The sequence below is a fragment of the Lemur catta genome, chromosome 8, assembly GCF_020740605.2.
Source record: "Lemur catta isolate mLemCat1 chromosome 8, mLemCat1.pri, whole genome shotgun sequence".
NCBI lineage: Eukaryota > Metazoa > Chordata > Mammalia > Primates > Lemuridae > Lemur > Lemur catta.
Window position 1 is genome coordinate 38877195 of NC_059135.1, and position 15105 is coordinate 38892299.

General features: G+C 41.8%; 1 protein-coding gene across 2 annotated transcripts in view; it reads left to right on the forward strand.

Moving 5' to 3' along the window:
• The first annotated feature begins 1588 nt into the window (after positions 1–1588).
• STAT1 (signal transducer and activator of transcription 1) overlaps positions 1589–15105 on the forward strand; it is a 39713-nt gene continuing 26196 nt past the window's right edge. Inside the window, exons 1-7 of one of the 2 annotated variants that reach the window (XM_045559219.1) lie at positions 1589–1819; positions 2129–2283; positions 5087–5215; positions 5975–6119; positions 6994–7092; positions 13495–13584; positions 14976–15054. In XM_045559219.1, the coding sequence (XP_045415175.1) occupies positions 5088–5215; positions 5975–6119; positions 6994–7092; positions 13495–13584; positions 14976–15054 (541 nt within the window). In that variant the 5' untranslated portion in view covers positions 1589–1819; positions 2129–2283; position 5087. Of the gene's footprint in view, positions 1820–1859; positions 1946–2128; positions 2284–5086; positions 5216–5974; positions 6120–6993; positions 7093–13494; positions 13585–14975; positions 15055–15105 lie in introns of those variants that run through there. The other variant, XM_045559220.1, reaches the window with a different exon arrangement.

Here is a 15105-nt window from a genome sequence, read left to right on the forward strand (position 1 = left end):
CTTTGTGAGGGTCCATGTGTGACAAGAAGATACAGCATATAGATGTGGAAATAACAGAAAACTATAATGCACACACATATAGGCATATCCCTGGGAAATTATTTAAATCCTTCTCCTACCCAGTTGCGTTATCATTCAAGAATTGACTCAAATCCCATCTACTTGAAGGAACCAATTGGTTTTATGGGCATACATTCTAAGAACATCTAATCTACTCTGGCCTCACCGATGCCTACCTGGGAAAGTGACATTTAAACTGAGATTTTAAGCTAAGACCTGAAAGATGAGTTAGCCGGCAAAGAAGTTGGGGGAGGGCAACGTTGGCTCAAGGGGTTTTCCAAATAGCTGCTGGTGAGAAGGCCCTGAATTTGGGGAAAGAGTTTGGCTTATTTGAAGAACTAAAATGCTGAAGTAAGCAAAGGAAAGACTGGCACAAGATGGGGTTAGGGAAGGCGATAGGGGAACCAGGGCTTTAGAAGCTGTATTAAGAAATTTGAATTTTATAAATAAGAGCAAAGAAAACCCATCATAGGATTTTTCAGGTTCGCAAAGGGCACGATCTGCTTTACAATTAAAAAAAGAAATCACTGAAACTACTGTATGGAGAATGGTTTAAAAGAGAGTTAAGAGCAGAATGTGGTGGCCATTTGGGAATCTACTGCAATAATCCAAATGAGGGAAAAGTGAGGCAGCAGAAGAGATGGAGGGAAGGAAATGAGACTTGGAAAATATTTAGGAGGAAGAATCAACAAGGGCTGAGGATCAGGTGTGGGGGGTGAGGGAGAAGGCAATGTCAAAGACGAGGCCGGGCATCTGGCATGCACCGTTTCTAGAAAAAGAGCAGGTTTCAGGAAAAAGAGGGTAAGTTTGGTTCTGAACGTAGTTTGCACAGATCACCAAACATCCAAGCGGAGAGTGACGTGGGGGCTGTACGTGCGGGTGTGAAGCTCGGAGGAGAGGTGTGGATAGGATATGCATTTAGGAGTCCCTCATCTGGAAAGAAATCGAAGCTGTGGGAGGGGTCATCACAGCACAGTGGGAGACGCGTAGTCCAAGAAGCAGTCCGAGGTCCGGGCCCTGACAACACTTAATGTGAAATGGCTTGGTAGTGGGGGCGTTGGCAATGGAGAAAGAACACGGCAGAGAGGGTGTAAGAAGAAGCAACGAAGGTGTCATCATGACCAAGGAAAAAGTGTTTCAAGAATGGAGGTGTCAACTGTACCGAACGCTTCTGAGCGGTCAAATACAGCGAGGACAGAAAACGTCCCCTGGGCTTAGCACCATGGAGGTCAGTTGCAAAACTGAGCTTCCGGAATGGCAACGTCCCCAACTGTCCTCTTCTTGGGTTCTCAGTGATGGAGCTAAGGCAGCGATCTCCAAGCTGGGGCTTCTGCAAACACACAACTTCCTTTTAGTTGTTCCCTAAAATACGTAAACTGAACCTCCAGTCAGCCGCGCAGACACGCACCGGGACTCCGCTCACCAGCCCCCCCCGGCTCGCCGGAAGCCGTAGGACGTTCCGGCGCGCAGGACAGCAGCGGCCCGCGGGGGGAGGCGGCGCCGCCCGCGGAACAGCCGCGTCCGATTGGCTGAGCCGGCCGCCGCCCGTGATTGGTGGAGGCGGAAGGAGGCTGGGCGCTCGGGGCTGCCTTTTCTTTGGCCTGAAACTTTCGATTTCCTGCGCAGAGTCTGCGGAGGGGCTCGGCTGCACCCGGGGATCACACCTGTCAGACCCCAGACCTAGCGGAGGCGACCCGGCGCCCCGAGAGAGTCTGCACCGCCGCGCCCCCGCCTACCTCTTGCGGATCCTGCGCGCACAGTGAGTGGCCGTGAAGTTCTGGGTGCCGGGGGTGGGACGCGCAGCTGGACGCCTGGCGAGGACCGGCTTTCGGTGCTGACCGGTGAATCCCTGATCCCTAAGAGAGAACTCGTCCGAGTATCCCAGGTGCGCGCAGGGTCCCCTGTTGTCGGTGATGGCGCTGCTCTGCACGGTTGCCCCTGCCGGGGTGCTCTGGCAGTGAAATAGGATTGCTTCCCTCCGTCCCAAAACACCGCAACTTCCCGTTTACCTTCACTTTTCCCCCTTTTTGCCCCTTTCCATCACTGTCACGTTTTCTTCTTTTCGCAGAAAGTTTCATTTGCCGTGTGCCATCTTCGAGAGCTGTCTAGGTTAGACGCTCCCACCGTGTGCATGCAATCTCTACAGTCTTGGCACCTAACGTGCTGTGGGTAGCTGCTGCTTTGGTTAAACCTCTAACCCCTCACTCGGTCACAAGGTGACAGGTCAGTAAATGTTCATGAAAACGAATGAATGAGTACATGACTTTGGATTCTTAACTGTGTATGTTTAAGGATGGAGATTAATGTCTTCCTGGAATTTAAAAGTGATACTTAGTTCCTGCAAACCCCCAAATAATATAATTACTCTTTAAAAAATATTCTGACTAGTACTGAAGAGTTCTGGGATAGGTATGTACATATATGGTTGATTGTGCTTGGAATGTTGTTTGTATAGAGAGGGAGTTTTGTGGGGTTTTTTTTTTATGGGACAGAAATGAGACTTGAACTTCCAGCACAATCCACTGTGTAACCATTGCTTTATGGGGATGCTGGACTCACACTTGTGGGATCATAATATGGTTTGATTTTTATTTCTAATTCCATCTGAAATATACAAGATTTCAATTGACAATTGAATTGGGTTATCCAGCACATACCATATGCATGACACCATTCAAGATCCAGAGGGTGTTAAAAAGAAAAACGCCCCCTTCCAGCCCTCTAGACCTTATATCACAGATCTTTACAAGGAAGGCTGGAACTGATCTCTAATAGAGGTACAGGATGCAATGGGTAAGTCTCAGACAGCCTTATGGAAGAAGGGTCATTTGTATCTAGATTTGAGTGCTGTAGGATTTATAGAGACAGAAATTTGTCGGGAAGCTGTTAGCAAGAGCAAGTAGCAGTTGGAACAAAGCAAATATGTTGGTCACAGTGGATAAAACGGAAAATAATTTTGTGACTGGGTTGCTTTGTTGATGGTTGAAGATTTGGGAGTGGAGTGGAAATCAGCCTAAGAATGGACAAACTAGCATTTTTGCACAGGAGAGTGAGGTTGTCCAACCTGTGTGCAGCAGAGACTGGGTTGGGTAGATAGAGTATCTGAGGCAGGGAAGCAGCAGGTCTGGGGACTGGGGAGGAAGGAATTAACCCTAAATTTGCGTTTAAGCCAGGTGATTGGGGATGGTCGTGGCACTCCCTATTACTAGCCCAAGCTTCTTGAGATGACAAGATTGATTTGCATGTTCTGTGCCAGGTGCTGTGTATGTCACAGCTCATCCAGTCTTAGCCACCAACCACTTTGTTGATAGTAAGTTGCCTGAGTTCACTTGGCTAATGAGAGGCTGACAGTCCAGCCTGTTTGCTTTAGGTCCATACTTATTAGACATCTAGCAGGGAGGGAGAGAACTGCAGATTTGAAGGCTTCCTCCCAGGTAAAATAAATTTGAGACGAAAAATCAAATTGCCACAGCAGGAGTGCCAAGCTGGTGGGCTTGGGTCCATTTCTACTAGTATTTGTGATGGTAACTAGCTTTATAGTCCAGACATTTCCTCACCCTCCTTTGGAAGGACATTTGTGGAGTAGGTATAACTTCATGCCTGCATATATGTGCTCAAAAACAAACATGCATACACGCTCTTCCAGTGCCTTGCTTGAAAATCCAAACCCCTTCCTCAGAGATCTGGCAGGACAAGATTCACTTGTGTCTACTCTGAATGTTACCAGCAATGTGCTGATATAAATCCTAAGTTATAGCTGGGCGAGGTGGCTCATGCCTATAATCCTAGCACTCTGGGAGGCGGAGGATTACTTGAGCTCCCAAGTTCAAGACCAGCCTGAGCAAGAGTGAGACCCCATCTCTAGTTAAAATAGAAAAATTAGTCGGGTGACTTGGTGTGCGCCTGTAGTACCAGCTTCTTGGGAGGCTGAGGGAGGAGGATAGCTTGAGCCCAGGAGTTTGAGGTTGCCGTGAACTACGATGATGCCAGGGCAACAGAGTGAGACTCTGTCTCAAAACAAAACAAAACAAAAAAAACCACGAAACTGAATCCCCACTCCTCATTTATTAAAAATTAAACAATAAAAAAAATTAAACCGTAAGTTATATAGCAACCATGAGTAGCTTTTCATTTTCTTAATGGATTTAGGAGTGCCTTTAATTGGGTTTTTGTTATAATTTTTAATCTTCAGGATCATTTTTTAAATATTGACTTAACAGTTATCCAGAGAGTTAAATATGACTTTATTCTTCCAAATTACATTTAGTGATGTTGTTTCAATCTTTAAAAATCATTACTGAGATTTAAGACTTCTTTGTGCTAGATTTACTGTTTGTAGTATGCAAGGAAAAAAATACCTCTTTTTAAATGAGTATAACAAAACTAATTTTACCATATGAATCATAAAATATAAAATAACAGCTTAAAATTCTTTGAGTTGAATTACAAATGTACTGTAATTTGTAGGAGAGCAGTTTTGGGAGAGTTCTTGTGATTTATCTTAAAGCAAATCTAACTAAAATAATGTTTTCCATTTATTTGATAACAATGCAAAGTCATTTTAAAGACATATTTATTGGATACCTACTATGTGCTGTTCTGGGGATACCACAGTGAACAAAATCCCCCCAAATTCTTCCCTTCATCTGGTAAAAACAGGCAATAATCAAAAGAAAAAAGAAAACGTGGTAGGTCAGATGGCGGTAAGTGGAGAAAATACATGAGAGAAGGAGAGTAGAGTTTTCCATGGTGGGAGGTTGTTGCAATTTAAGTAAGAGGGCTAGAGAAGGCTGCCCTGATATGTTGACAATTGAGAAAAAAATGTTCTTCCTGGAGGACAAAAAAATGTTAACCCCAAAATTCAATTAAAAACAGACTTTAGAATATAAACACCATTTAAATAATATATTTCAGGGAAAAATTATGTGTTAGATTAAGCAAGATATTTAAAAGCAACATGATGCTAGAAAGGCTTTCTTTGGAGCTGTGGTCGGCCGTTCGTGATATATGTTCTTTTTCGCTGTAGGATGTCTCAGTGGTACAAACTTCAGCAACTTGACTCCAAATTCCTGGAGCAGGTTCACCAGCTTTATGATGACAATTTTCCCATGGAAATCAGACAATACCTAGCACAGTGGCTAGAAAAGCAAGACTGGTAAGGAAAACTCACAAGACAAAGAAGTTCATGCTTTAAAAATACTTGGTTAAGTGACGTGGAGCCGTGTTCACTGGAAGATGAATCTCATCAGTGGCCACTGGGATTAGCTGTTGCAGAAAAGTTTGTTGATTTACAAAATGACATGTGTCCACAAAGCTAAATATGGTAGCCATTAAGCACTTTTAAGGTACAGTATGTACTCCTGAATGCTTTGGACAAATTAAATAATACTGACTCCAATTATTTCCCAACTTAGGATCCAGGCTTTAGATCCTGTTCCAGGAATTTGGAGTCAGGCTATAGAAAGAAATAATTTAAAAGAAATAATCAAAACCAAATTATGGTAAAACATGGATTAGAAATGTGAAAAAGGTAGTAAAATGAAGGCGATATCTCTTAAAAGTGATGTGTTCTACTTTAAAAATTTGTTTGCTGATTGCAAAAATTTTAAATGTCCTAAAAGTATTCGCCATAGAAAGTGAAGGCCCTTGTTGATTTTTTCTCCCTCCAGAGATAATCACTGTGGACAGTTTTGTGCACAATCTGTTAGAATTCTAGATTTTTTTCGTGCTAATTGCACAGAATAGGAAGACTATATCAACTGCTGCTAAAAGCAATGTCAGTTTCAGAAGAAGAAAATTAAACCTAAGAAGACACCTAAATTATTTTTAATAATTTCAGTAAAGAAACCAATGTTTGTTTTGTCTGTTTTAAGTAGTATCTAGAATGAAATGTGTAAATTTTAAATCTCTTTAGGGAACACGCTGCCAATGATGTTTCATTTGCCACCATCCGTTTTCACGACCTCCTATCACAGCTGGATGATCAATATAGTCGCTTTTCTCTGGAGAATAATTTTTTGTTGCAGCATAACATAAGGAAAAGCAAGCGTAATCTTCAGGTATGACTCAGTTTTTGTGTTTTAGTTGAAATATTCTCGTGTTTACTTAGGACAGTTTTCTTCATTCAGCAAATACTATTGAGCACACACTCATTGGTATTTAGAGACATTACAGAAACTGTAAATAACCCCCCTTTATGTGGCTAATCCTTATAGCGTAAGTAAAATAAAATATCAATTCATTTTATAAACAGAAGGAATTTTCAGGTGTGACATCTACTAGATATCAGTAATTCTGAGAGAAATAGGATGCTTTGTTTTACTAAATATTGCCACTATTTAAACCAAAGAAAAGGGCTACATTTTAAGAGCAGTGAGCCATAGTTACTGATTAAAGCTCCAAGGAACATTAGAGATCAGTTAGGTTTAGGTACTTAGTATATAGGTGAGGAGTAAGTCTGGAACTGTTTGACTTCTCTGAGGGAGTCAGGTGACTTCAGGAACTAAACTCCACCTTGCCTTGCTTCTGGTGGAGTTGCCCTCCTTGAAAAGAGAAAGTCAAAGGAAGATCAGACATGAGAGAACATGCTACAATATTTTAGGAGTTCTTCAAACATACTTTTAGCATGCCGTTTGCCTGGCTCTACTGTATTTATTTCTGTATTAACAGAGGTGAAAGCTATCATTTTCTTGTTTCATACAACACAACCAAACTTTTCATTTTAGGTAATCGGAAGCTTTTTTCTCCTTCCTTTTTGAATATAATTTGTGAAAGGAATATTTTGATTTTAATAAAATATAGCTTATGTAGAATTTAATAGATGAGAGATGTGGTTTCTCAGGGAATATAAGCAAATTCATTTTAATTTATGATACATAATGGTTTAAACATTCTGAATTTTAATTCATTTTTATTCTAACCATCCAAATCTAGGATAATTTTCAGGAAGACCCAATCCTGATGTCTATGATCATCTGTAACTGTCTGAAGGAGGAGAGGAAGATTTTGGAAAATGCCCAGAGATTTAATCAGGTACTTTTTTCTAATAGAACATTAAAAATTATAATAACATTAAAATTTGTTCATTCATACAACAAATATTATTGAGGACCAGTCTAAGGCAATGGTGACTGTCCTTCTGATTTTATGGCCCCAAGAAGTGGGGAAAATAAGATTTAGAGATTCTATAGAACCAGGCTTTAAGAAAGACCCTAATCTAATAGGATTAAGTTCTAGTGAGGAGAGAGACAACACATAAACAAGGTACTTCCAGATAGTTTTAAGTGCTATGAAGACAACATGCTGGGTTCATGGAGTAACTGGGGGATGGGGTTGTTTCTTTAGATAAGGGTCAGGAAACCCCTCTGAACTGTGAGACATTGGAGAGTTCTTATGGCAGTCCAAGAAAGACGCTTGCGCCCGGTAGAATCAGTGGAGCTCGGAAGAAGTGGACAGATCCAGGTTATGTTTTGGGTGTGTTGCCAACTGGGCTTATGTTGAAAGATCCATTGTGGGAGTGAGAAAGTAAAAGGTTAAGAATGGCTCTACAGTTGTGACTTGAGTCACTTGGGGGCTGGTAATGCTATTCGTGGAGCTAGGAAGGTGGAGAAGGGAGCAGGGGTAGGGTTTTTGCAGGGCACAGAAGGTTTTGGGGGAGAAGAAGAGGTGGATGGGAAATGCAAGGGCTTTGTTTGAACAAGATTGAGATACCTACTAAATATTCAAGACATCCAAGCAGTCAATGAGTCAGAGTCATGCTAGTGTCAAGATTTTGGTCATGGTGTTACCAATCCCAATACAAACCCCACTGGCAGTCAGGGTTCAGCAGTTTCTTGAGCAGTGGGGTGGTGAGAACAACCCAGTAGGCAGGCAGTGTGAAACCACTGTGGTGTGGGTTATTCTGGCTAAGACCATTCTAGTACGTTGGGGAAATGCATCCTGGGTGCATTTCACTAACAAATAACTAACCAAGGGAGCTGTGTAGCAGCGGGAAGGGAGAGAGGTGGGGAGGAGAGTTTAAATAGTGGTGGTGAATGTCGTTCTCCATGCGCTGCCTGAACATTTGTCCAGTCCTTGTTTATCTGTCCCAGCCTTTACTTACCTGTCACTTCTCCGGCATTTACTTCCCGTCTCCCTGTCAAACTGAAAGCACCTCTCTGAGCTAAGCATGTAAAGATAGGCATCGTTTGTCTGAATTCAAGTTGGCTGGTTCATCTGGTTCCCAGGCTAGCGAACAAAGGTGTCTCTCAGCGTTGGAGGAAAGCTGGCTGTGTTGTCTCCTCTGAGAGAGCCGTGTCTGTCTCCAGCCTGGCACCCACCTGGGAGGTTTTCAGCAGGAAATTTTGATTATGTGGAACTTTGATCCCAACAGAAGTATGTGATGTATTCTGTGTATTTCAGATAGACTTGAGAGGACAGCCGGGGCAGAGACTGGCGGAAGAACAAACTGTCCACCTTTGTCCCCAGGCCGTTCTCTCCTCACATCTGGCCACCACCCTCCATTGCAGGCAGAAGAGGTGGGCTCTGCTCTCCCCTATCAGCCCCATCCCCCAGCTGTTCTTTGGGTCTTGGAGGCTTACCAGCTTTTGAGCTCCCTCCCTGTTCAAAATGTAGGTCATCTCGGAAGAAGTTCATTTTGAGCCTATCACAGGACACTTGGGTTATCAGAGAACATCCTTGCAATGCTTTCCCGGGGTGTGAGGGAAGGTTCTAGATGTCTGGAGGTATCAGGGAACGGGAAGAGGCACAGTAGGTGCCTCCCTTCCAAAGTTAGCCAGCCTGCTACCACCAGGCAATTTAGACACATCTTTGCCTTTCCCCTCTTGTTGAAATAACTACATTTTATTAATCTTGCAGCCAAGTTAAGTGGCTTGTACCTGTAAAACACTCATCTACTTGGGAGGCTGAGGCAGGAGGATTGCTTGAGGCCAGGAGTTTGAGACCAATCTGGGCAACATAGTGAGACCCTATCTCTAAAAAAATTTTTAAAAATTAGCCAGGGGTGGCAGTGTGCTTCTGTATTTCTAGCTGCTTGGGAGGCCAAGGTGGAAGGATTGCTTGAGGCCAGGAGTTCAAGGCTGCAGTGAGCTATGATTGTGCCACTGCACTTCAGCCTGGGAGTCAGAGCCAGACTTTGTCTCTGGAAAAAAAAAAAAAAATACGGTCATACAGCCATGCGTCCCTTAACAACAGAGATACATTCTGAGAAACACGTCATTAGGTGATTGTGTCATTGTGCAAACTTCGTAGGGTGCACTTACACAAATGTAGATGGTACAGCCTGCACACCTAGGATATGTGGCATAGCCTGGTGCTCCTAGGCTACAAATCTGCACAGCATGTTACTGTACTGAATACTATAGGCAATAGTAGCATAGTGGTAACTATTTGTATATCTAAACATATCTAAACATTGAAAAGGTACAATACAAATGTGGCATAAATGATAAGAATTGGTATGCCTGTATGGGCCCGCTCCATTATAATCTTATGGGGCCACTGTCATATATGTGTTCTGTTGTTACCTGAAACATCATATAGACGCATGACTGTGTATCTTCTATTTATGCTGAAGTATGTATGTATGGAATGATGCCTGGTATTTGCTTCAAAATAATTCAGTTTTGGGACTAGAGGAGTAAGGAGAATATGGATGAAACAAGGGCGTCTACAAATTGTTAATTGTTGAAACCATGTGATACATACATGAGCATTCAGCAGATTCAACAAGTTCAAAACAGGCAAAATTCTGAGTCAGTTCTGTGGGTTGAGAGAACACAGAATCCTGTAGACATGCTGGGATAGGATAGTATTGTTCCCATTATTTTTTGTTTTAATAGAAGAGCTTTTAGAAAAAACATTTAAGACAGTATTATATTATACATACTCTAGTAGACTTTAAATGTATGCTGCCTTACAGTACTCTTAACTTCTCTCTCTCTCTCTCTCTTTTTATTCTCTCTCTCCCTCCTTCCTTCCTTCCTTCCTTCCTCCCTCCCTCCCTCGCTTGCTTGCTTGCTTCCTTCCTTCCTTGAAAAAGTTAATTACATGTATGGACAAAATTTAGGTCCATTGGGTCCACAGAAGTGGTGATCATTTCTTTCAGACATGAAGTGCATTCTCGGCTTCACCTCGCTGTTCTATCTTTGTGATCTTAAGTAATAATAGAGTTACTATACGCTGAGTGGTTCAGGCCCAGTGCTAAGCACTTTTTAAACATTCTTTCAGTTAAATAAATGCTTTCAAAACTATCATGGAAAATAAGTATTCTTATCCCCATTTTCAGATGAGAAAACTAAGGTTTAGAGGTCAAGTCCTTTGCTCAAAGCCATAGAGTTAATGAGGAGTGGCTTTGGAATTTAAACCTGGAATTGTCTGACTCTAAAACCAGTTCACTGAGAAGTCACTCAGTTTTCGCATCTGGGGGTGGGCTGTGAGGGCGTTCTGCCTGGGCCTTCTCACACCCAGGGAGTGTCCTCACTTGGACAACTACTCATTCAGTCGAAGAGAACAGGCTTCCTGAGCAGATTTTTCTTTGGTCCAGGGTCTGTGAATAACTGAGTTCCAATTAAAACCTTCCAAGCAAGGTCTCTAGAAGTACAGGTGTGAAATGAGAAAGTAAGAGCAGATGGCAGCTAAGGTCCCTTCCAACTGTAATGTTTGCTGTTCCTATGGTTTCAATAGTCCTGGTTGGCAGAACATTAAAAAGTTAAAGACTCCCCCTGAAAGTGGTGTCAGTATCAGAAGTGTAGAGTGGTCTTCACGATGTTATTATTTTTTAAGGATGTGCCAGTACAGTACCAGCTAAGCAGCTGCTTAACAGGAGACAGGGGTAGGGTAGACAGATGCAGGGACAAGTGAGAGGAAGGAGTAAGAAAAACACCGAAGGGTTTGAGTGGCTTGGGTGGATGCTGCCCAGGTTGGAAGCAGGAGGTCTTAGGCCTATGCCACAGTTCCCAGGGGTTTCCACCGAGCATGTCCCCGTAAGTCAGCAGGAAGGGAATGTGGAGCTGGGAGTGAGGCTGCATTCTTACAGCCGTGACTGCTCTGTCCCTTTCACCTAACTAAGCCTTGACAGTTTGGGAGGGGCCTGGGAAGTCAGGATCCTCCAGTAGCCTGGTCCTCTGTCTGGATATAGTGTCCCAGCTGTTACAGAGCCCACAGGACATGGTGTCCACGTCCAGCTGGCTTAAAAGTAGATGACAGCAGAAAGCCTCATGGAACTGCTCAAAGTAACAGCTCATTCTGAATGTCCAGAAAAGCCCCTTTTATCATGTAGTGACATGTGGCACCTGGGACTAACTTAGGATACTGATAATTTTCATGTATTTCTACTGTACATTTTACAAATGATATAATTCACACGCTTTGAACTTCTGCTATTGCAGAGTAAATAAAATGAAGGAAAACTTTCTGTGAAGAGAATAACTTTGATTACCTAACCCTGTGATAAAGGTAGAACAAAAAAGAAAGTTATAGACCAATTTTACTTATGAATATCAATGTAAAAAGTCCTAAATAAGATATTGGGGATCAGAATTAAATACTACATTAAGAAAATAATACATCATGACCAAGTAGGAGTTACAAGGGTAGACCATGACTGGGAAATCCATTAATGTAATTTGCTAAATTAACGGATATAAGAAGAAAAAGCATTTTCTCCATAGGTAACGAAAAGGTGTGACAAAATCCAACACCCATTGCCGATAAAAACAATTAATAAAATAGGTATTGATGGATACCTGCTTAACATACTAAAATACATATCTCTTGGTTCTAGAGATAGTCTCTTACTTAACTGGGAAAACTCCAGTAGGTCAGAAACATGCCAGGGATGCTGTTTCCACTGCTGTTTAACATCACATTGGTGGTATTGGCCAATGCAATTAGACAGGAGAAAACCATTAGAAGCATAAGAATTAGAAACAGTATCATAGAGATATTAGCTCCCCCACAGTAAATAATAATTTTAATGTAATACCAATAAAAATACCAATAAGTTGTTTTCTGGAGCTGTACAAATGGATTCTGAAATTCCTATGAAAAGTTAACATGTAATAATATCAAGGAGACTTCTCAAAAAATAGAGCAATGAAATGAAACTAGCCCTCCTAGATATGCTATAAATCCTCTATAGTTTAACATGATTCAGAGGTTCAGGCTTATGAATAAACAGACCAATGGGAAAGAAGAGAAAGATCTAGAAGTAAACCCAGGTGCCTATGGAAATTTATGTGATAAAGGTGGCAGCTCAAAGCATTGGAGAAAATAATGGACTTTTCACTGAATGTTGTTAAGACAAATGGATAGCCCCTTGGAAAAAAGTAAAAATTGAATCTATACTTCACACTGAATACAAGAATAAACTTCAAGTGTATCAGAGATTTAGAAGTAAAAAAAAAAAAAAAATGAAACCGTGTAAGTTCTAGGGGAAAAAAATGAGTGAACTTTATAAACTGTCAGTAGAGAAAGATTTTCTAATATGAGAGAGAATCCAGGGCATAAAAACATAAAAGACTGATAAATTTGAATGTATAAAAACACCCACATAGAATCTGTGCTGTGTAGAATACTATGTAAGACAGGTTAATTGGCACAGTTTTTGCTATGTGGGGGCTTTAACTAAACAAAAATAACATCTTTCTACATCCTAATTTCTATGAGAACAGGGACCATCTTGTTCACCACTCTAAAAGCTGGGGGCCTAAAACATCGCCTGACATTTACTTAGTACCTAGTAGGTGTGTGCTAGTGAATAAATCAGGCTACAGCTTGTATAATGAACAAGTAGACACTGTCATGTCTGAGTCTTCTGATTATCAAAAATAAGAACCGAGTACTCCCAGGCAAGTCTGGGTTTATATTCATCATTGGGTTTATAGTAGCAGATTTTCACTGACACCCTTAATGGCATGCTTTTCAATTTCAATATACCTCTGAATCACCTGGGATCCTATTAAAAATGGGTGTCTGCTTCAGTGATCAGATTAACACCTAAGGTTCTGCATTTCCAATGAGCTCCAAGGTGGTGAGATACTGCTGGCCTGGGGACCACACTTTGCGCTGGAAGGCTTTGAAATAAATAAGGAGAGGATTAGTAAGAATAATCTGGTATATAGAACTTGAGAAACCCTGAAATAAATTCCTATGCAGTACATGTGACTGTATGAATTAATGGAAACTTCTAAAAATACTATTTATTTGAGGCATGAACCGAGCCTCATCTTTCTGTAGCCTCATTAACAGTTGCCAGCATTTTCCAGGGCCTGGGCAACTGAGCTATTTCTTGTTGACACACAAGTGGGAAGCCAGTAGTAGTAGAAGGTCTGAGAGGTAGGTGGGGCACAGGGTATGGCTTGACTTTGGAGTGTAACCAGCGAGTAAACACACCTGAGAGGATGATGGTTGATAATCATGCCCCTCCCGTTACAGGCTCAGTCGGGGAATATTCAGAGCACTGTGATGTTGGACAAACAGAAGGAGCTCGACAGCAAAGTCAGGAACGTGAAGGACAAAGTTATGGTGAGTACTGAGTAAACACACACATTTATTCTGAAACGTCATAGGGGGAGAAAGGTTTCCGTCGCTTTGGGTGTAGATCTAGTAACTGAGTTCAATCTTTTAACTAAGTTGAGAAGAAAAATTTTGCTGATGTTCCAAACATAAGTAAACAAATAGGTAAAACCAATGACCAGAGAGACTTGTTTATGGCCCCTGTTATAACCTCCAAACACTGAGCTTATCTTTTTCTTCCTGGCAGGATCATGCAGTCAGTGTTGACTTTGCCCCATTGCCCAGTAAACTAGATGTTGCTGCTCTTAATAGGCCTTTAAGTCCACACCTCTCAAATCAGGGTGTCCCTGGGTTACACAGAGCCCCAGGATAGGCGTGGCTCACTTTCCTCAAGCACCTGCTTTATTCTAAGACTTGGGAGAAGAACAAAAAACATTTCATTGAAAGAAATTCTGATACGTTTCTGATTGAAATAAGACATCCACAGCAATTTTAAGATAAAACTTCTAAGGCAATTTATGGAAGCAGAGGGCTGCTCTGGCGTCCTTGTTGGCATATGTTCGCCGTCTCCACCATTAGGGCTGTTTTGGGGAAGAGATTGAGGAATTCTGCTTCACATGATGCCTGTGTTTGTGGAAAAGGCCTTCTGGCCGAGGGGTGCAGTCCTCCTTGGGTCCCTGTGTGGCACCAGCACGGCCTTGACCTCTGTGCTGCTGGCAGCATCTTTCTAAACTCCCGATTCTTCGGAGCAACTTTATCCTGCAGTCTCCTAGGGAAACACTCCATTAAAGTAGAAACCAAGCAGGCCCAGTCCAGAAGTAGCCATGGAAATCCAGAGAAGACTATGTAGAAATGTGACCAAATCCCAGACAAATGAGGCTTATTCGTAAGAGTGAGCACACAATTTATTGTCCAGATCAAGGCGCATTTGAGCGACGAAGAGGGCACTGTTAATAATTACATCAGGATGGCAGGGTGTTAAAACAGGGCCACCCCAGTTAAACAGGGGAAGTCACCCTGCTTATTTGTAAGAAATGAGGAGATCTTCCACAAACTTGTTTTCTCCTGCTGTGTGCTTCACAGTGGAGTTGTTAAATCATGTCTCAGAGGCGGTGTCGAAAATGATGAGGAAGAATAAAAATGTAGGCCCTGAAACCAAGTGATGACATGCAAGTCAGTTTGAGAATTATATGTATTCTTTTTTAAAAAACTTATTACATACTCATTAATGAAACAGAAATTATTGCATTTATGTGATTAGAATTGTGCACGTCTAATCCATCTTTGAGGGAGCTGGAATTGTTCCCGTTTCTCTGGGTTTTGTAGAAGCAATAGTCTGTTTCCTAGAATCTTTGGAAGATGGTGATCAGTGGTAAATGTGTTTGTATCTTTATTTGTAGTGTATAGAACATGAAATCAAGAGCCTAGAAGATTTACAAGATGAATATGACTTTAAATGCAAAACCTTGCAGAACAGAGGTAAGAGTTAGGAATTAAAGCAGTGCCCATTGGTTAGAATTTTCTGTGTTC